General features: G+C 44.6%; 1 protein-coding gene across 1 annotated transcript in view; it reads right to left on the reverse strand.

Moving 5' to 3' along the window:
• The window catches only part of SHANK1 (SH3 and multiple ankyrin repeat domains 1), a 1619594-nt gene extending 1610373 nt beyond the window's left edge, over positions 1 to 9221 (reverse strand). Inside the window, exon 1 of the mRNA XM_086930109.1 lies at positions 8952 to 9221. Coding sequence (XP_086786235.1) covers positions 8952 to 9221 — 270 coding nt within the window. The remainder of the gene's footprint in view (positions 1 to 8951) is intronic.
• Positions 9222 to 20952: the final 11731 nt, after the last annotated feature.

Here is a 20952-nt window from a genome sequence, read left to right on the forward strand (position 1 = left end):
CCCTGCCAATGGTGTATGAAACATTAGAGTTTTAAAGCAGATACTAACTATTTCTGTAATGATGTATAGGCGCAGGGGTCGAAATAATCATCTGGGGGAGGGGATTGTGGAACACTCGACTCGTTCCTAACAAGAGCAACATCGGTCCTAGCCCATGAAATTGAGATTACAGAATGCCGTTTATCACTGAAACCGGCCCTTCAAATTACTTCCGCTCTAACGCCTGAAACAGTCTCCCCTATTATAAAGCGACCACAATCTCAAACTCAGAGGGAAGGTACAGAAGGGGATGTATCACCTAGCCAATTGACAACAATAACAAATCCTGATTTATCGGGCAGAGGCGCAGGGGGTAAAACGGCCACCGGAGCAAATTCGGAAAAAGTAGGAAAAGAAAAAGAGGAACTTGCCCACAGAACCATACTCAGAAATCGGCAAAGGTACCCAGACAAGCTAAACTAAGGGGAAATTGTGAAGAGGGAAAGCTTGCTCAAGAGATACAGGAAGAAAGGAGCATTTTGGCCACCCCCGAAATAACTGGCAACTCCCCGTCCTGGGAGGAAATGTGGCAGTGTTTAGAGACTTTAGTGGCCACAATGTTGAACCCTATTATTGCTACTTTGATTCGGATGGAAAGGAAATTAGAAGGCCTGGAGTCACAGATGGAAAGAAATGAAAAGGCGCTAGGGGCATTAGTCTGTGCCCCGAATACGGGGCCACTGGGAAGGGAAAGGTTAAATCAAGAGGCTCAACCCCAGAGCTCGTCTAATAACACAGAGGTGAGGGGGATTCCTCAAAACATCATCACCACGCCTAATAACCCCAGAAATGGCCCATTAGAGATCTCAAAATGGCACGGGAGAGCTGACCTGAGCAAACCCATATTACCCATTCTCATCAGTTAAATGGCATGGACGTTGTAACAACTCAGCAAGACCTACCCTTGAAGATGGATACAAGCAGACGAGGAGGAATGATGCCGGATAACCAATTAAATCTCCCAATGGAGGAAAGGGCGAATCTCCATCCAATATGGAATGGAACCCGGACATTACATCTACCCCCGGCATCTGCACCATTGGTATTGGTATTAGGGAACACACCTGTAATATCGGAGGGTGCATCAGAATCCATAGTCAACTAATGTTTAAGACATTGCACTGGTTGACAGAAAAACTGAGGGACAGGGGGGAGAATCAGAGACCTCTCATATCAGTTGATTATGGCTAGAAGGATATCATGGGTGGGCCCAGCGAGGAAAGGAACGGTCGGAGACTGTGTGGTACTAAATTTTAATAATGAGTTCATAGAAATGAAATGAAATGAAAAATTATATTTATATAGCGCCAAAACTACCCGGAGGCCTCGCAGCGCTTATAATGATTGCTAAAATGGGCTACCCTGAAGGTTAATGAGTTTTTGTGTACAAATATGTTTTCAGCGCTTTCCTGAAAGCCATCCTGTTTGGGTTCCCTCTAAGGGCGAGGGGAAGGGAGTTCCAGAGCCTAGCAGCAGTGTGGGAAAAGGAGCGGCCACCCCACCTAGCTTTGTTGATTTTTATTGTGGTCGCTAGATGCAGTGAACCGGAGCGAAGGGCTCTGGAAGGAACGTAGGGCAAAACTAAGGGGAATAGGATGGCAGGGCCCGTTCGATGGAAGGATTTGTGCACAATGCACATGGCCTTGAACTGAGCTCTGGCGGCGACTGGAAGCCAGTGAAGGTCCATTAGGGACTGCTTGGCTGACTGCCAGCGGGGGATGTTGTACAGTAGGCGAGCGGCACAGTTTTGTGTAACCTGGAGCCTGTGGATCACCACTACCGGAGCTCCTAGGTACAACGCGTTTCCATAATCCAGGCGAGAGAGGACCAGGGCCTGGACCATGATTCTCCTCGCCTGGAGAGGGAGCAGAGGGAGCACTTTACGAAGCATCTTCATAAGCCCCACACATGTAGCCGCTGTTTTAGTTGCTTGAGCCGAGAAATCAAGCGACTTATCGAGCCAAATGCCCAGGCTCTTTATCTGGGGTTTAGGTGGGGGAGGGACGCCAAGGCAGGAGGGCCAGATAGAAACCAAAGAGGTCAATGGAGAATTGCCCAACAGCATAACCTCCGTCTTCTCTCCATTGAGTTTGAGGCAGGAAAGTTGCATCCACCTAGCAACAGCCTCAAGACAGGGACCTACGGTGTTGGACGACCCTTCCGTGTGGTCAAGAGAGACCACCAGTTGGGTATCGTCCGCGTAGGTGACAATATGCACACCAAAGGGTTGGACTATCCCTGCTAGAGGTTGCATATAAATGTTAAAAAGCGTGGGGCTCAGGGAGGAGCCCTGAGGCACCCTGCAGCTAAGTGGATGTTTGATGGAAACTGCCTCATCCTCGAACACCTGGAAGAAACGCTCATCCAGGAAGGAGGACAGCCATTCCAGTAGTCAGATATATTTTGGCTATTGTAGGCAATATTTCTTTAAATCATTCTGAAATTGTGGTTTTACCGTTAGGTTATTTTTATAAACCGAATTTTATGTCATTCCAAAAGATCTATCTCCCCCAAAAGGGCAATCAGGTTTGTAAGACCCTAGAGGGCCAACCTAGGTTGCAGACTTTAAATCTTGAGAATCTTTTTGCCCCACTGGCTGACTTAGAGGCTTGTGATTGACTGCAACCATCTCCCAAAACTCCTCAAGGTATTTGTGAAAATCTCACAAACATAGGCTCCCAAACTGATGAGGTGTTTTATGCATCGGATCCACAAAGGGAATCCATAAAAACGGTCCTCAAGATAGCCTCATGGAACGTGTCTGGTATTTCCCAAAAACTAAGCGATAATAATTGGTTGAAAACATGTCAAGGTCATGATATTGCCTGCTTCCAGGGAAAGTGGTCTACTGGCCTAATTTTTGTGAATGGATATTGTACTTATCAAAATCCAGCTATACCCTCATCTTCAGGAAGGGCGAAGGGAGGTATTTTGACTCTGATTGCGAAGGTAATAAAATTTGAAGCCCCAAACCCAAATTTGCATATTCTCAAGTTGGAAATCCATCATGAAGGTAGATGATTTCTAATTAATACCTATAACAACGGTTTTGGCCTAAATAGATATGCTATTGTTGGTGAAGTTGATAAGGTTTTAGACTATTGTGTAGATAAGAAGAGGAATTATGATTTTCATGTCATTTGGCCTGGTGATTTTAATATATACCTGTGTAAGTACAACGCAGCCCCTATATGTGGCTTAGAGGACTTGGGGGGTAACAACATAAACCATTTTGAACACAACGAATATGGTAACTGTTTAAATAATACGCTTGTAGAGTGAAACAATGTAATGTCGAGCGACTTAAATTCAGCATCAGGTTATAAAGCAGGAACCTTTTATAGAAATGGCTCAGAGTCAACTATTGATTATATGTTGGTTACTACCTCTATTAGCACCAGAGCCACCAGAGTGCCAAATAAATTTACAACTTTTAGCGACCACGCTATCCTATCAATATGGATAAATGTTTCCATAGGGCAGTCTGTACATATTTTAAATGTTGACACCCCAATAGTGGGAAGGAGAAATGGCATACAATTAAAACGAGTTGACCAATCCAAATTAACTACAGAAATCATATCAAACACACTAAATAAGATAGCCATTTGTTTAGATTTAGAGGCAGATGCAGGAGAAATGGTGAAGGCGTTTAGTAACATACTAAATGAAGTAAAAAGGGCTCTCACGTGTAAAAAAACGACGAACAAGAGCCTGGATAGGGGTTGGTTTGACTCACCATGTACAAAAGCAAGGAGAGCTTTACTAAATGCCCTAAAAAGAAAGCCCAGAATCCCGAACGAAATCAGGGAACTGCGGAGCATATATAAACTTAATAGGAAACACAGAGAAAAGGCCATAAAAGAAGAAATGTGGGAGGATCTTAATAAAGCAGCAAAAATGGGTAATAGCCGCCACTTCTGGGGGGATTGTAAATGCACCACATTTTAAAAATCTGGTAGTTCCTACACTAGATAACAACGTAGCCGAAGAGGCATGGATTGCTCATTTTGAGAATATCTTTGTGGTAACAACAGATCCCAAAATACTACCTGGTAATATGGAAACAAGCGAACAAGTTCCTCTTTCATTTTCATTGAATGAAATCAAAGAAAGTTTAATGTCATGTAGTGCAGGTAAGGCCCCATTGATTTCTTCCAAGGAGTACCAGAGCTTTGGTCGCCCCTACTAACTAATGTTATGAATAGCATAGCCCGAGTAGGTCCCCTACAGTCCTGGTCAGCAGGCGTCATTGTTCCAATATATAAGAAAGGAGATAGATCTGATCCGAAAAACTACAGACCAATCTCCCTGCTGGATACAACAGCAAAACTCATGTACCAGCTCCTCCTTTCTAAGTTAGAGGGTTGGGCGAAGGAAAATAATATCTTAATCCTGGCCCAAAACGGTTTCCAGCAGGTAAGGGGTACTATAGATCAGTGTATGAACCTGGCGCTTATAACAGAAAAATATACCAGGTTGAAGGAGGAGAAAATATATATGGCTTTCATGGACCTGTCTGCAGCTTTTGACTGCATTGCCCATGAAAAGCTATGGGTTATAATGGGGGAGATGGGAGTCGACCCAGCCGTATTAAACTTTATTAGACAACTGTACTCCAATGCGACGGCCTCGGTCCGATACACCAAAAATGGGGACTGCACAGGTTCGTTTAAAATCGCCAGAGGAGTGAGGCAGGGATGCGTCCTTGCCCCTTTCCTCTTTTCCATTTACACAAACAGAGTAGAAAACGCTCTCTCTAAGGTTACGAGAGACGTTCCCATATTTAACTCACAACTCCTACCACTTTTAGCATACGCAGATGATACGTGTTGATTGCCAGGACAGGCCGAGGACTAAAACACTTGATAACTTCATATGTAGGCTTTATGGATTTAATAGATCTAACAGTAAACCATACCAGGACCTTTGCAGTAATAGTGGGAGCGACAAAAAGAGATAGAACTCCCTATTTACACGTGGAGATGGAGAGAATAGAGGTGGTTGACTCCTTCCCCTATTTGGGGGTACTCTTCGATAAAGATTTATCATGGTCAAGGCTAGTTGAAGGACGAAAGCGGGTAATCGAAAGAACCCTTTTTGCCGTAAAATCATTTGCCAAAAAAATAGGGGATAGGCCGCTTGTGCCAATAAGAAACATTTACCAGGCGAAAGTCAAAGCAGCATTTACTTACGGGGCAGGGGTGTGGGGCATCGCAAATACCAGCGTATTACAACCCATCGAAAATAATTTTTTTAAATCTTTAGTGGGCCTTCCAGCCTCTGCCTCTATCTCTTACACATAGAACTGGGTCTTCCTTACATATCAGACACACTACAACTGGCCCCTATTCTTCTGTTGCACTCAATATGGAGGAGAGACAAGGTGCCACTGACTCAAATTATAATAAAGAGCTCCTTAAACATGACAACTCTAGGATGTCGAGATGGTTGGGTTATGTAGAAACACTCTTGAACAAAATTTGCCATCCACAACTGTTCAACGACACATCCACATGTAATAAAGTCTCAAAACAAAAGATTAAAGGCATGTTGTAGGAAATGATGGAGGATGAGAGAATGGAGCAACATAGAAAGAACCAGGCAGTCGTAATATACGGGTTAAACCCCCTAATCTCTGACAGAGGCTTTTTTTATTTGGCAGATGTTCCCAATTCACAGCATGGATTCATACTGCTGAGGTTTCGACTGAATATGATTCCGCTCATGCTAGGTTATCATAAACATATAAGCATGCAGATTTAACTCAGTGTCCATGTGACAAACTGTCCAGACAAACGGATTTGCATCTAATTTTGTTCTGCAGCCTCTATAAGAAGGAAAGGAATATGTATGTAAAGCCGTTGTTAAAGAAAATGAATTTTAAACAATGTCGGATGGCACTACATTTCTGAAAAAGTCTATCTGATCCTCTTACATGTTTCTCACTAGCTTTGTTTCTGTGGGCCAGTGTGAAAAAAAGAAATACGAGGGCGATGTTAATAATAAATGGCCCTGTAGTCTGAAACCTATCAATAGCTTTTTGGGGTCTGATAATGACAAAATAGATCAGTTGAAATGAATTATATTAGGCGTAAGAAAGAAAATGAATATTGTAAATAGGTTTTATTGTAATATATATATATATTTTTTTTTTATTCTATGCTGTAAACTTTATCTTGTACTTTTATGATCAATTTGTATTTGATCGAATAAAGTTTATGACTGAGACTGTTTTCAGCTGATCCGTTAACAGCACCAAGCTCATTTTGGTACTGGGCAACTGAGGAAATCTATCAAATTCTCCTGCCCTAGCCATAAAAGTAGATTGCTCATTGAGCCGGTATTTAATTTGATACATGGTATTATTGTCAACTTAATAATTAGGAATATCAGATGACGAATCATTTTCTGGTGAAAAATCATGAATGTGTTGAGCTTCCAGCTGTTTTCTCAGAGTCTTTGCATATCTTGCCCAAACAAGGGGCATATTATCAAGGGGGCGATAGGAGATTATTGCCGCTTCAGCGGCCGTCAAGCGTCGATAATTCTATCGCCCTATTAGCAAGCTGTCGCTAACAGCAGTTTGCGACAGCTTGTAGGCGATAGCGAGCGGTTTGGGGTCTGCTTTGCATGTCAGCGAAATTTATCACTAATGACATGCAAAGTGGGCGTACCCAACCTGTTAGCGACTAAAAGCAGTCGCTAGCATCGCTATCGCCTATTACCAACACAGGCATAGCGATCGAAATATTCGCGCTAAGTGCGAATATCTCCAAAAACGAACGCCTGCTCAGACCAGTTCTTAGCCATTATATCCAATGGGAGGTGGATATAATGGCTAAGACCCTGTTAGCGATGATGTGTGAATATCGCTGTATTCTCAGAGAGATCACAGATTTTGCCGCTATCGCCGGAAATGTTATCGCTTTTGAGATAAATGTTGCTAATAGCACTTTATCTCAGCGATAAAATACGGTGATGCACGGCAATAAAAAAATTGCCGCTAAGCCTACTTAGCGATAAATATCGCTATTTGTTGATAATATGCCCCTAGTGTAGTGCAGTATATGGGTACGGGGTGTGGGGGTTTGAGCCTGTGAACGCATAAAGACAAAAGCATATGTAAACTACCAGCACCTGAGCTAATATCCACGGTTAATAAGGCTGAGAAAGAATGAAAAAGTAATAATAAACTGTTATATAACGCTGATCTATAAAAAAAATATATAACATGGATATCCAGATGGATTGATTACGTTGTTATTCAGGTTGAGTACAGTACTTATCGCAACAGACTGCAACTGTAACACCTAGAATGGCAGTAACATTGAGGGACAAATAATTAAAATGATGTGTACCCCAAATCCATAGCTGGGCATATTTTCCCGTTTACTTTGTCTACCCGTCTATGGTGGCCTCAAATCAGGTAAAAGAACACAGAAAAAAACTCTCGACAGCCTACCCTTAGAATAAACGTGTCTGACAATTCCGACTGAACTGCTCGGGGCCACTTCCCTCAACATCCTTCATACCCATTTTTGCTCCGTATTTGAGAACATGCTTAAGCGCAGGCTTAGCTGCTCTCCCGGTGCGCCAGGAAAACGGTTGCCTCTGAGCGCAAATTGTATAAACACAGAAGAAGGACGACAATATTTCTTAATTTAGCTGGCGGCCATCTTGAATAACAGAAGAACACTTGGGCCTACTTCCACAAGACTGTTTAGCTTATTATCATGCCCAAATAAAATCGTTCTCACTATTAATGTGCCAAAGTTGATTGATCTGCAGAGATAACCAGACAGGTGAAATTGCTGATATTTAGAAATACAGTCATAATGAAACTCATAAAATAAGAAAACGTATATGTATTTTAAAATAGATGTCCATTTTATAGTAATGGAAAAATACGGGACTATAAATGTATAAAATATACAGAGAAGTAACACAGATATCCAGAATTATACTACTGACTGAGAGTCAGACAAATAGCACTCCTTAAAACTAGTGTGATGCCACTGCTGTTGCCTCACAAAAAAGGGAAGCTAAAAATAATACTAACAAAAAATTTCCTATTCTGTTTTTCAATGAAGAGGTCGTTCAGGAACATACCAAAGCAATACTTGTAATCAAACGATTAATATCAATTCTATGAAACAGCTGGCATGCTTTTTAATATTCAGAATTATTACTGCATTATTAAAACCCAGAAATGTACAAACAATGCTACATAATAATCACTCTTTTTAGGCAAATGAAAATATGTCATTTCTAACCCCGGATCTTCATACTGCTAATATTTTAAAAAGGCAACAAATATCAACCTTTTTTATTACCTCATGCATATGACATTTCAAAAATATTTTACACTTGGTATTACATATCTGTGCATCTAGAAGAGTGTGCCAAACAGAGAAAGAGCAATTAATACACTGGTATAAAGAATAATGAGAAACAGATAGAGGAAGAGAAAGAGAGAGAGAGAGAGAGAGAGAGAGAGAGAGAGAGAGAGAGAAGAGAGACAGACAGACAGAACTTAAGAGAGACACAGAGGGAGACAACCCGCCAGAGAAAGCGAGGGAGAGTGAGAGAGACCGTAGAAAAGAAAGTCAGAACGTTTTTGAGGTTGAAAGAAGAACAGAAATAAAAAGAAATGGAAGAAAAGGAACCATAGATAGGGCCGAAAGGGAAGGAAGATGAGAAGCATGGAGGAAGGAGTAGAAAGGAAGTTTGGAAAGGAAATTAGAAAACCGAGAAGTATAGAAGCAGGTCGAAGACAAGAATGAGATGGAGAACAATCTGGTGCGTAAGAGGAAGAATTGGCATGGAGGAAGCTCATTAAATAAAGGAAAAAAATAAAATGGAGTTACTCAACCACTGGCATAGACTACTTGGTGGAGAGGTATTCTTACTGTTTGATGGAGGTCAGGAATCCCAATACGAAACACCATCATGCTGAAATGAGAATCATCCGGAACAGACATGGACCGCTCTTTTATCCTTCGTGCAGCTATCGAGGAGGAGGAGAGAGGGTTAGCATTAGGCTTGCTGGTGGTAGGGGTGGGATTGTTCTTCCCACCGCGGACGGTGCCCTCTCTGGAGCTCTCTGAATCCGATTCCCCACCAGGGTATTCGGATATGCTCCTCCTCTCCTCCTCGCTTGACACAGGACTTTGGGGCATTGTCAGGAAGGTGGAACAACAGCAGCATTACAGGACCAGCTGAAAAAAAAGAGAAAGATAGGACAACTTGAAGAAAACAAGGGGTAAATATTCCATCAATCAGCGAGACAAAGCCAAGCATCATAAAGGCCTACAACTTAACACTGGTGTGACTAATTAGGTGGATGGCTCTTTTTATAGAACGTAATCACTTCTGTGAGCACTATGACTATTAGCCTGTATGTCAGGCTGTCAGTGCACTGCTTGGGAATAGAACTGATTTGAAAACTGTGGACAGTAAGTCCCCCAGAGCCATGTTTTGTTCTAAAGCCGCCTGCCATGGCTTACATGTATGTATAAATGTATTTATTTATTTATTACAGGCAAGCAGTTTACATACAAGTTTGTACCCCTTATAGACATATATGGATTTTGGTAGATTACATATATGATCAAATTGCGGACATGACTAATGAGAAGTGAGGACATGGACATAACATACATATGAGAGAAACTCAGATTTTACATGATGTGTTAATCATTTCTAGAAGCGGGGGGGGGGGGTGAGATATTGAGTTGGAGGATTAGCTGTTTGTTTGGTTATCGGGCCGGTGGAAATGGGCTTCGATAGTGGAATTGAAAACTAAGTGAGAGAAAGAGAGAGAGGAGGTGAGCCATACCTCATGGGAGAGAGCACACAGTGTAAACACCGAATAAGGCTCTCATTATGAGAGGCCCAAAATCCCAGCTGGTAACATTGTCCCCAGTCCTCAGCAGAGTTACAGATACCAGGAGTACAGATTACTCCAGAGTGGCGGAGCTACGAGGAGTAAAAGTGGGACCCTAATGTTCCCTTCCATATGCGAAATAACCACAGTAAATTCCCTGGTAATTCCTCACTTTGCTTCTGGATTTCACCTGGAGATTTCGTTGGCTTTCAGCAGCCGAAAACTCTGGATGAAATAAAAACAGACTTTGTTACCACTTTGTTCTAGCTAATTTCACATTTCAGTCGGGAACAAACTGTCATTACCGGCCCCATCAGTATTAAAAGGGACCTCCTAATGTGGTCCACAATGTAAAGAACGGAATAGGGATGCGATACAAAACAGTGCAGGGGGCATGAAGAGGTGATTGGATGCAGAGCACTTATGGTAAGAGCATATTGGCTCAGCATGTGGCAAATGTAGAAAGGGGCGCACCATAGTCTGCCTTGATTATAGAGAGCTCGGTATATGGTCCCCAGATAGAAGATGGTGCTGAGACACTGGGGATTCAACGTGGAAGTTTGAAGACAGGTAATGGCTTTGCCCACGTAGGCAGAACAGTGCTATGGGATCGAATGCTACAAAACGTGTTTGATGGAAGTGTTAGAAGCTATCGTATAAAATGAAGTCACGGATGGGGTACAGGTTGTGGTGTAACGGCTAAAGGTACCAGGGGAAACAATTTGGGTAGATCGTAGGTTTTGAGATTTCAGCCGAGGTTATATCAGAGACCAAGTGAAGAATACATGTGTAAGTGGGCAGCCCAGGACTCACCTACCACTAGACATCAAAGTATTGTAGGGTGTTGTTAGGACTCCAGATTCAGCAACCAGACAGTGGTTGGAGAAGAGGATGGAGCAACTAAAGACATGAAAGTAGACAACAGCAAAAGGTCCTCATCTGATTGCTACATCTGACTTAAGTGAACACTGGAAGAGTTAGAAACTAAAGTAACAACATAAATAAAATTAATAGCCAAAACAGCAACGTGGAAGCTGTTCAGAGGCCTGCAGCAGTGTTTGTGCAGCAGAACGAACAGCTGGAACACTGGGAAGCAGCTGAACAGAAGAACCAAGCAGCAAGAAGGAGGGACCGTGGTATCCGTCAATGAACCTCTCTACTGAAGAGAATATTAGCAAGTACCACTGGAAGGATGAACGCCAAGTACAGAGTACTGGGGAACGCATAAGATGTTTTATACACATTTTCAACTATGTTGCATTAGTCTTATCAGTCTCGAAGGGTGATGACTAGAGTAGGGTGACCACCTACACCTTCAGGACAATGGGTCAAAATTCACGACAAATATTCAGGACAAAGAGTCAATTGTCAGGTCACATTTGTGTAAGTCAAGCAATATTATAACAGTCAGTAAATAGACTACAGACACAAATACAAGTCAAAGTAGCATTATCTTCTTTGATTTGTATAATATAAAGCAGTATTGAGCATCGGATGTACCTGGACTTATTTAAAGATAAAAAATTAGCAAATATTTGCAAAATTTGACGTAAGGGACGGTTACCACCCGATTCCGCCCCCTTCCCATGAATGCAAGTATCAAAAAGAGTGTATGGTTTATAAACGTGAATTTGTAACTCATAGGTATTAATAACACAGAGCGCAAGACGCATGTAGAGTAAGTGGTTACAGACCATTTGAGGAGGGAGATAGTGTGTGGGTCTGTGTGTGTCAGTGTACCAAAGCCTCTTTAACTAAGGTAAAATACAATGTTTCCCAAGAATTATGTGGGAACAATTACCCCGTTACTCCTAAAAACATGAATGAGAGACAGAAAAGGAACACATACACCAATATGAAAAATCCCATACATACAATCCTCGATCATCAGACCAGAGATGTGCCAAACAGTGCACTACCGTGTGCTCTGGACAGTGCACCATTAAGAACTGCATAGTGTACCTCCACCAGAGGCATAGTTCATCACCACATGTTACATAGGCAACTACCACTCACAGAACAGTGCACCACCACCCTCAGAACCATGCCCCACCACCTGCGGCAAAGTGCACCCTCACCCACTGAGTAATGTACCCCTAGAAATGGCTTACACAGGGTCGGATTGGATTAGAAAATAGGCCCAGGTACCAAAATAAAAGTGGCCACCCATTACTAAATTAGATAGGTAAAAACGTGGACCAAATTGGGGCACTTGTGGCCTTGTAAAGACAAGATATAGAAGGCTGCAGGCATTTGTGCTTTCGGCAGGCAATGTTTGTTTTAATATCAGGAAAACAGACTGTAGATACCAACCCAGTAGACTATAAACCAAGCCCACAAACAACCAAAGAAAGGCCCACACACAGACCTGTCAGAAAAGCCCATCGGCTATTGCCTGATTGCCCTATAGGCCAGTCCGTCCGTGGGCATAGTGCACCAACACACAGCAGAGTGCACTACTACCACAAAACAATGCGCAGTAGGATCAATTTAAAAACAGTCTGTGTAACACCCCAAGACACTGATAGGGATTTAACCAAAGCTTACCTTCTTATCCTCTGCAGCTGAGAAGCCTGCTCAGCAAAGTGCAGAAGCCTGTTACAAGTAAAGGAAGTGGTTTATATGGCTTGTGTAGCTCTCAGCAAACAAGCCCTTTAATGGTGTGGCAGCACAGTATTACTCTTCCACTGACTTGATCCAAGGCATGTCACTCAATCAATGTACATTTGTAAAGCGTAGCACAGTCACCCCAGCGGTATCTGGACACTGAGGAAGCTGTGTCTCCGGAAGCTGTGTCTCCATCGAAAAGCCAAGTCTTGAGTCTCCTTCTGAAGTCTGCCAGGGAGGGTGCTGTTCGGAGGTGATGGGGCAGGTTGTTCCAGGTCTTAGCGGCGATGTGGGAAAGGACGGCCTCTTCTCTGGCTGTGACATATAGAGGGGTGAGGGTGAGTGAGGAGAAATGGAGGTGTCTAAAGGATAGATGAAAATGCAGTTGGTGGTTGATGTAGAATGGTCCTTGATAGTGGAGGGCTTTGAAGGCGTGCATGAGGACCATTAACTGGCATCTATTCTGGGTGGGGAGCCAGTGGTGGTCTCTGAGCTGGGGAGTGATATGCGGTTATTTGGGCAGGGCAAGGATGAGTCTGGCTGCAGCAGTCTGTATAGTCTGGAGTCTTCTGAGGAGCTGGGTATAGATGCCAGTGTAGAGAGCATTGCCGTAGACGAGGTGGCTGGTGAGGAGAACCGAGTGATGGTCTTTCTTGTGTTGACTGGGATCCATCTGACGATTCTGCTGGGCATGCTAAGAGTGTGTAAGGAGGAGGAGGTGACTGCGTTGACTTGTCATTTCGTGGTCAGTTGGCTGTCAAGGTTGATCCCCAGGTTGCGTACATGGTCTGTTGGTGTAGGAGTTGGTCCAAGTTCAGCATGCCAAGAGTTGTGGTCTCAGGTGGCGTTGTTTCCGAAAATTAGTTCTTCAGTCTTGTCGGAGTTCAGTTTGAGGCAGTTGTCTCTCATCCAGTTGGCTACATTGGTCTTGGCGCTGGAGAAATTGATTTTGGCATTGGTGTGGTTCTTGCTGAGCGTGAAGCGTAGGAGATTATGTTGAGGTCATGGCATCTGATGGCGTCTGTGAGGGGGTCATGTAGGTGTTGAATAATGTGGGACTGAGTGATTATCCTTCTGGTATGCCGCTAATGATATCCTTGGGAGTGACGGGAGGCAGACGGATACTCAGTGTATGTCCTGTGAGGAAGGAGGCGATCCACTTGAGGCCGTCGTGCTGTATGCCGATGCTGTAGAGTCTGTTGATGAGGGTGTTGTGGAAGACAGTGGCAAACGCAGCAGAGAGGTTGAAGAGGATCAGGGCCACAGTTTCTCTGCTGTTGAGGTGAGTTCCGATGTCGTTTGTAACTGCAGTCAGAGTGGTGTCTGTGCTGTGGTTGGCATGGAATCCAGATTGTGAGGTGTCTAGTAGGTGGTTATGTTCCAGGAATTCGGTGAGTTGATGGTTGATGGCTTTCTAAAGTACTTTGTCTGGGTATGGGAGCAGGGAGGTCAATCAATACATTTTTAGGTCGCTGGGGACCATGGAGGGGTTCTTTAGGAGGGGTCTGACTTCTGCATGTTCCCATCTGTCCGGGAAGGTTGCTGTGTTTATGGGGGTATTGAGGACGCTGGTGAGTTCCTTGCTGATGGGGTTAACTCCAAGGTTGTAGAGGAGTTGGGGGCATTAGTCGATGGGTGCTCCAAAGTGGATGGAAGACATGATGGCTGTGATGGTCTGGGTGATGAGTGGAGACCAGGCGATGAGTGTTTGGCTGGTGTTCGCTGGTTGGTTGAGGTTGTTGAGGTTGATGGTGGTCGGTTTGGAATCAAGGTTTTTGTAGATGGCGACAATCTTCCTATAGAAGTAGTTTGAGAGGGTGTCACAGAGTTCTTAGGATGGGTGGATGGTGTTCTCTGTGGCTGTCAGTTTGGAGAATTCCATGACTATTTTGAAGAGTTCCTTAGCGTGGTTGGCCACTGATCCGATTTGGGCAATGGCGGCTGCTTTCTTGGCTTCCTTGATGTGCTGGTGATAGTTTCTGAGGACAGTTTTGTGGGCAGCTCTGTCAGCAGGGTTTTTTGTGATGCGCTATCCTTTCTACAGTAGGTAGCAGTTGTGCTTGGTGGTCCTAAGCTCTAGGGTATTCCAGCTGGCATGTTTTGAGGTTTTGGAGGCTTCTGTTGGTTTCATTGGGGCAACTCTGTTGGCACAGTCAATGATCCAGGTGGAGAATTTCTGAACAGCCTGGTCAAGGTCTGATGAGTCTTCAGGTTGGGTGGTGGTGAGGGCCTGTGTCCACTGGATTTCATTGATCCTGCTCCAGCTGCGATTGGAGGAGGTGTGACCCTTACTGATTGGCGATTGTGAAGTGTACGATGGCGTGGTCAGTCCAGGTGAGTTCTGTGGTGTGGATACATTTGATTAGGTCTCTGGAGGTGAAGATGAGGTCAGGTGTGTAACCAACCTTGTGGTGGGTATAGGGACCAGTTGGATGAGTCTAATGTTGTTCAGGTTCTATAGGAGGGCGACAGAGTTGGTTTCATTGGGGTTGTCGATGTGGAAGTTGAGGTCACCAAGTAGGACCTAGTTGCTTGAGTTGATGGCCAGGGGGCGATGAGATTGGAAATGGCATTGCAGAAAGCTGGACAGGGTCCCTGGGGTTTGTTGGTGAGGTACCCCTTATTGTGATCTTCACGTCTATCTGTAGTTGGAAGTTGATGCACTCTATGTTGATGGTGCATCTGATGGCTTCCTTGAAGATGATGGTGATGCCTCCCCTTTGTTTGTTGGTGCGGTCACAGCGTATCATCTTGTAGCCATCAGTGGTAGCAATGGCAATGTCAGAGTTTGAGGAGGGGCTGAACCAAGTTTCGAGGAAGAAGGCAACGTCGGTGGAGAGGGTGGTAATGGTGTCCCAGATTCCTGGGCTCACTGTGCCACTGGAATCAATCTATCCTGGCTGAAGAGTGGTGAAACCCCAAAACCGGTCCTAGGATGCTTGTTTCCGGTCCAGGGAGGACCTGGCTTGGCAGGACTGTTCCCATGAGGCACAGGGTCAAGAATGATTTGCACATGGCCAGGTCTAAACTGGGGTGGCATGGTGAGCAAAAGAATGACAGATTTAAACCAGATCTCTTGACTGGGGGTGAATGTTTTGATTTGTTCTGCATTCCATCCATCAATTGTGTGTCTTTTGCAAGATTTCTGTGGCATGCTTGCAGAGGTAACAGGCGTTGAGCAGGATACACTGGATTGGTTCTGGGTTGTTTGTGATCCTCTGGTTTGGAGTGACATGGGAACCTTCGTAGGTTGTGTTGCAGGAGAAGTGGCAGTGTCGGCAGGTGAAGGGACCTTTAGTTGTTCATGGTGTGAAGGTGAAACAGCTGTCGCTTCTGTGGCCAGGTTCAGCTCCAGGATGCTTAATTGCATTGTCCCAAGAGAAGCCTAGAGAACAACGTGCATGTCTGATAGCCTTCAAAAGTTTCAAACCATCACTAGTTTTTCTCACAGATCTTCCTGATATCTCCATGGCTAGCAACAACTTTTTCCAAGCCAGAAAAACTTTACCTGTGGCAAATAGGGCAAGCTGCTGCTCATGTAAATCCATCCAGCCGTCTGTCCATCCATCCATCAAGCTGTCTGTCCAGCCAGCCATCCATCCCTTCATTCATCACCTATATGTCCAATGCTTACCAAGATCCATATATCAATATGTCCTTCCATTCATCCAATCATTCAGATCCTGCCCCTCGCCCATCCACCCATTTACACCTACCCACAACCTCTTTTTCCATCCATCCACCCATTTAACCATAAACACCTTTTTCATTTATGTTTACACTCTCCGTCCATCCACACCCTCTTCATTCATCCTGACACGATGCATCCTCCCACCATCTACACCTTCATTCATCCACACACTCTCCATCCATTCATCTATGCCCTCTTAATTCATCTCTTCACGCATCCATCTACTCTTCTGTCCATCCTTCTACTCTCTCTTAACTCATGACACTCTCCATCATCCATCCATCCATCTTCCTAAATAATGCAGCAATCCTTTCACCCACATTGTCGACACTAAAATGCTTAAGAAACTGTTCTTTGTTCACAGAGCATTTGAAGTTTGGAGGGCAACGAACACTGTGAAATATTTTAGAGCTATGCAATAAATAATAGAGGAACGCAAAGCAGAAATATGAGAGTTTGAATTCAGTTTAATTACAGCATAGAACATAGATAAGCTCTACTTTAAAAATGTTTATCTATACTACTATAATAAAGGAAGAACTTTCAGCCTTTGAGGCGGGTAAACTCGGGAACCACAGCGCCAATCCACACACCCGATACACCGTTGGAATCGGCAGGATGTGTAGATGGTTATAGGCTATATAAAAAAAAATTCAAAACGTTATTTCAAAAATGTACAGTAAAAAAAAAAGTAGTCCCTCCGAAGTAGCGCCGGCCGCGACGTGCGTGCTCACGTCAGGAGCGCAGGGAGGAGCGGCGTCCAGGAGCGCGACGAGGAGCGGCGGACATGGCGTGGGGGAGGAGCGGTGACGTGAGGAGCAGCGGACAGGCCAGCGGCGGTGCGAGCTGCGGACAGGCTGGATGAGCGGCGGCTGAGGTAAGGGAGCGGCGGACATGGCACGGGGGAGGAGCGGTGACGTCAGGAGCAGCGGACAGGCCAGTGGTGGTGCGAGCAGCAGACAGGCGGGAGGAGCGGCGGCTGAGGTAAGGGGACCTATGTCGGGGCAGGCGGTGGTCGGGGCAGGCGGGAGTTGGGGCAGGCGGGTGACGGGCCGGGCGGGGGCCCAGGCTGCTGGACAATGTCGGGGCGGGCTGGGTCGGGGAAGCCTGTTGCTCCCGGACAAGGTCGGGACGGGCTGCTAGTCATGTTATACAAGTCAAAACCAGACATCAGAAACCTAACCTAAATCAGCATAAATGTGGGAGCTCTTATCTTAAAGGAATAAGTAATTTGACGGAGTTAGTCCATTGAAATAAAGCAGGCTTAAGAGAAAACAGTTCGCTTGTGAGGGGGAGCAAAGTACATTGAGATGCGGTGGAAATGGTCATGTTGTTTTGGAAACGTGGAAACTCGCTCAGGACATTTTGATGAATTTCAGTCCTCGGTCAGTAGTACATTTACTGAGGGAGGAGTCACACATTGCAAAAGAGCTCCTTCTGTTTTCAGATGTTGATAGGGTGTCAGTGAGCATCTCTTCAGGGGGAAAGCTGTGTGTGTACCTCTCTGAAGACCACCTACCTCCATTGCTCCAGTTCCCTATGTGAGGGTTGGGTCAGAGACAGGAGCAGCCCTGTGTGACCCCTCCTTCAGTGCTTAATTTATTTAAAAAAACACAAGTGCCAGGGCCCTCGTCAAGAGGCCACTACAGCTTGCACGACTCATTGCCTCTATAGGTGCCGCCAGTGACAGAATTAACACAACTACTAATCAAAACACCTACAAGTATGACATTTCAGACTATTCCGGACCACAAAGCTACAATAATGGCTTGGCCAGCAGATATTAGTCATTTTTAATGTTCATTGAAATAATAAACAACTGTTGTTGTGTTAATCTCTAATTTAGTTAAACAGTGCAGACTGTCATAAGTGCCAGTGATGACAATTAAGAGCCGGTGCCGAGCACCGGAAACCACTGGCTCAAATCAAGAACTGCCCTCCTGCCCATACTCTCTTTTGAGTTGTCTGTACACGCAAGAGCCCAGACAGCTGTTACAGGTCTTTAAAGAGCTTTTACAGAATTTAAAATCAATGGCATCACTTGGGGAGCGTGTGCATTCAAATCCTTTTCAGAGAGGTTGGCACCAGTGTGCCTGGCTAGAGCATAGTCACTTAGGCTCTGGTTGGACTGCTCCAATACCAATGACCTGCAAGGAAGTGGCTACTTCTCAATTCGTGGAAAACCAAAGAATCAACACAAGCAGCAGGTCTTTGAGTGACATCAGTAGGAGTTTCAGGATGCTGACGTACTATATCACCTAAGTAAGAATGGTGTCAGAATTCTCAAATCACTCCCTCCTCCATCTATACATTCCTCTCAGTGAGTTACGCATCCTGGCGTTTGTCCGTATCCTACATGTCAACCATGCAGCCTTAAGTGTGCATGTTCTGTGTGCAACAAAAGCTTGCCCTTGTTTACCCTGCTGAATCGGTCCTGCAGGGAATGTGGCGTAACGGCCAGAGTGGCCAACCGTGAAGCTGGGGGACCAGGTTCAAGTCTTGAAGGGAGGCTCAAACATCCTGTGATACTGGGCAAATCACTTAATCTCCTCGTTGCTTGAAAAATGAATGTGTCTGTTTGTAATGCAACTGGTGCTTATGTAAAGCCCTCTGATACCTTCGGGTCGAGCTTGTACTATATAAAACTGCAGAAAAAAGAAAAATGCACTTGCCTGACTTTTGTGAAAGAGGGAAGTGTGCTTTCCTGCTGCCATGCTGTTCTTGTTCTGTGAGGAAGCACAGCTTGCAATGGAGCTGCTCAATCTGCCTATTTCCTGTGATAGGAAAAGCTTGTGTTGCTGCTGCCACACCTGTACCTGTCCTCTGAAAGATGGAAGCCTGCACTGTTTGGTGTACCTGTTCTGTGAAAAAGTGGTGACTCCATTGCTGTTTCCCCATTTTATGCAAAAATGAAAGGATATATTAAATCCACTTGCTCCTCCCATTATTAATTTTCGGTGTGAAGACGCCAGGAAAAACACATTTTTAGCTCACCCACACAATTTTAATACAGGGTAACAGTGTAGGATGGAAAGAGAGGGAAAATAGAAAGGCTGACTTTAACCTCCCTCATACGAAGAGACCCACACACAGGAGACTGCACAACCAGTGAGAAGAAGTATTCTCGGATGCTTACCAGTGTTAGACGTGGAGCCCACTGACGGAGCATATCACGCTAGATAGATGAGGGTCCATGTAAGTACATGAATGTTTGGTAACTCCATAGGACGTTTTGCATGGGTACTTAAGGGATGTTGTATTTCTTGTACTTTTATGTCAGGATACAGAGTGCGTTCAACAGTTTGATAACTCCCCTCACTCCCTCTTTAGTGCGTCCGGTACATGTTGAACCTGCATGTGTGAGGGAATTGTGTGATGTTACGCTTGCTACTACCACCTGTCCTTTATTTATTCTTTGTTTTAGGGAAGTTTGCAGTGCAGCTGTCCATGCTGTATCTTTGTTGTGTTGTGAATCTCGGTATAAAACCTCCACTACACAAAAGACAAAACGATTTGCATTGCCAATGCTCGTTATAATGCATGATGTGAATGAAAGACTGAACCCTCACAAAATATGTGAGCAAAGTTCCATTTGTAAAATGTCCGATTTTACATGTGGAATTAGACATTTTAAATGGGCTAGAAGATTTTTGTAAAATGTTATAACATAGCTGATAAGTGGTTCCATGACATGTATAACACTTTTATCCAGTTCTGACATTTTAGCCAACATCACTTTGCCATCTGGAGTTAGTCAAAGTGTTAAAGGCTTCACAATTCAACGTTGGTTGAACAACTAGGGATGGCTGATCATATTGTATTATTATTATTATTATTATTATTATTATGTTTGCACTTGTAAAGCGCGCTGCTACCCAGAGGTTTCCTGGCGCTGTGCAACGCTGGGGAACCAGTCCTGGCTTTCCCTGTGGGATGGTCCCTGCTGGGAGTCCCCAGGGTGGAGCCAGGCATCCCCAGCGGTGAGGGGGGGGGGGGGGCGTTGTGGAGATTAGGCAAGCTTATGCCCAGAGTTGCCGAGTGCGACCCCCAGATTAGAGTAGGCACCAAAGCGAGAATTATCGAGTCCGCTGACCCAAGTCCACGACCCTGCCGCGTCGGGAATTGAACCCTGGTCCCGGCCGACTTCTGCTCCCGGGTCTGCCGCCTCTAACTGGCGAGCCACTCCACTCCACATGTCATAGTTCCACTTGGAAATATTGTGAAATGCAAAACAAAATTGCGTTTCTGCCTTTGTCTCTTGTAGGCAGACAAGGATTAAACATCCCAGTGGGTTATAGCGGCAGAGATAACCTTTCAAAAGCAAATGTGATCATCTCACTGCTAGTGGCCTATCATTAACACTCCTTAAAAAAACAAAGGATGTTCTTTACCAGAACAATGTGAGCAGCAGCAACTGAACTTGCCCTAAGAGACTCTGTGAAAGGAAGAACAGTGTGCTGGCACCCCTCCTGGAGAGCCCACCCTCTAGCTAGAGGTTAGTGCACTTTAAGGGAAGCCCCAGTATATGACCTACTTTGAACAGCTGCGGCCTGTGTTGCTAATTCTGCCCCTTTAAGGCCCCCACTGTTTAAAATTACAGACCCAAGGCATCTGTAATGGATCACTCGTGCCTTCACGTACAAGGAACATAAATTCAGGACAGTCTGTGAAAAATAAAGACAGATGGTCACAATAAAAGTGAGCAGCCAAGTGAGAAGTCTGAGTG

The sequence above is a fragment of the Lissotriton vulgaris genome, chromosome 7, assembly GCF_964263255.1.
Source record: "Lissotriton vulgaris chromosome 7, aLisVul1.2, whole genome shotgun sequence".
Classification (NCBI taxonomy): domain Eukaryota; kingdom Metazoa; phylum Chordata; class Amphibia; order Caudata; family Salamandridae; genus Lissotriton; species Lissotriton vulgaris.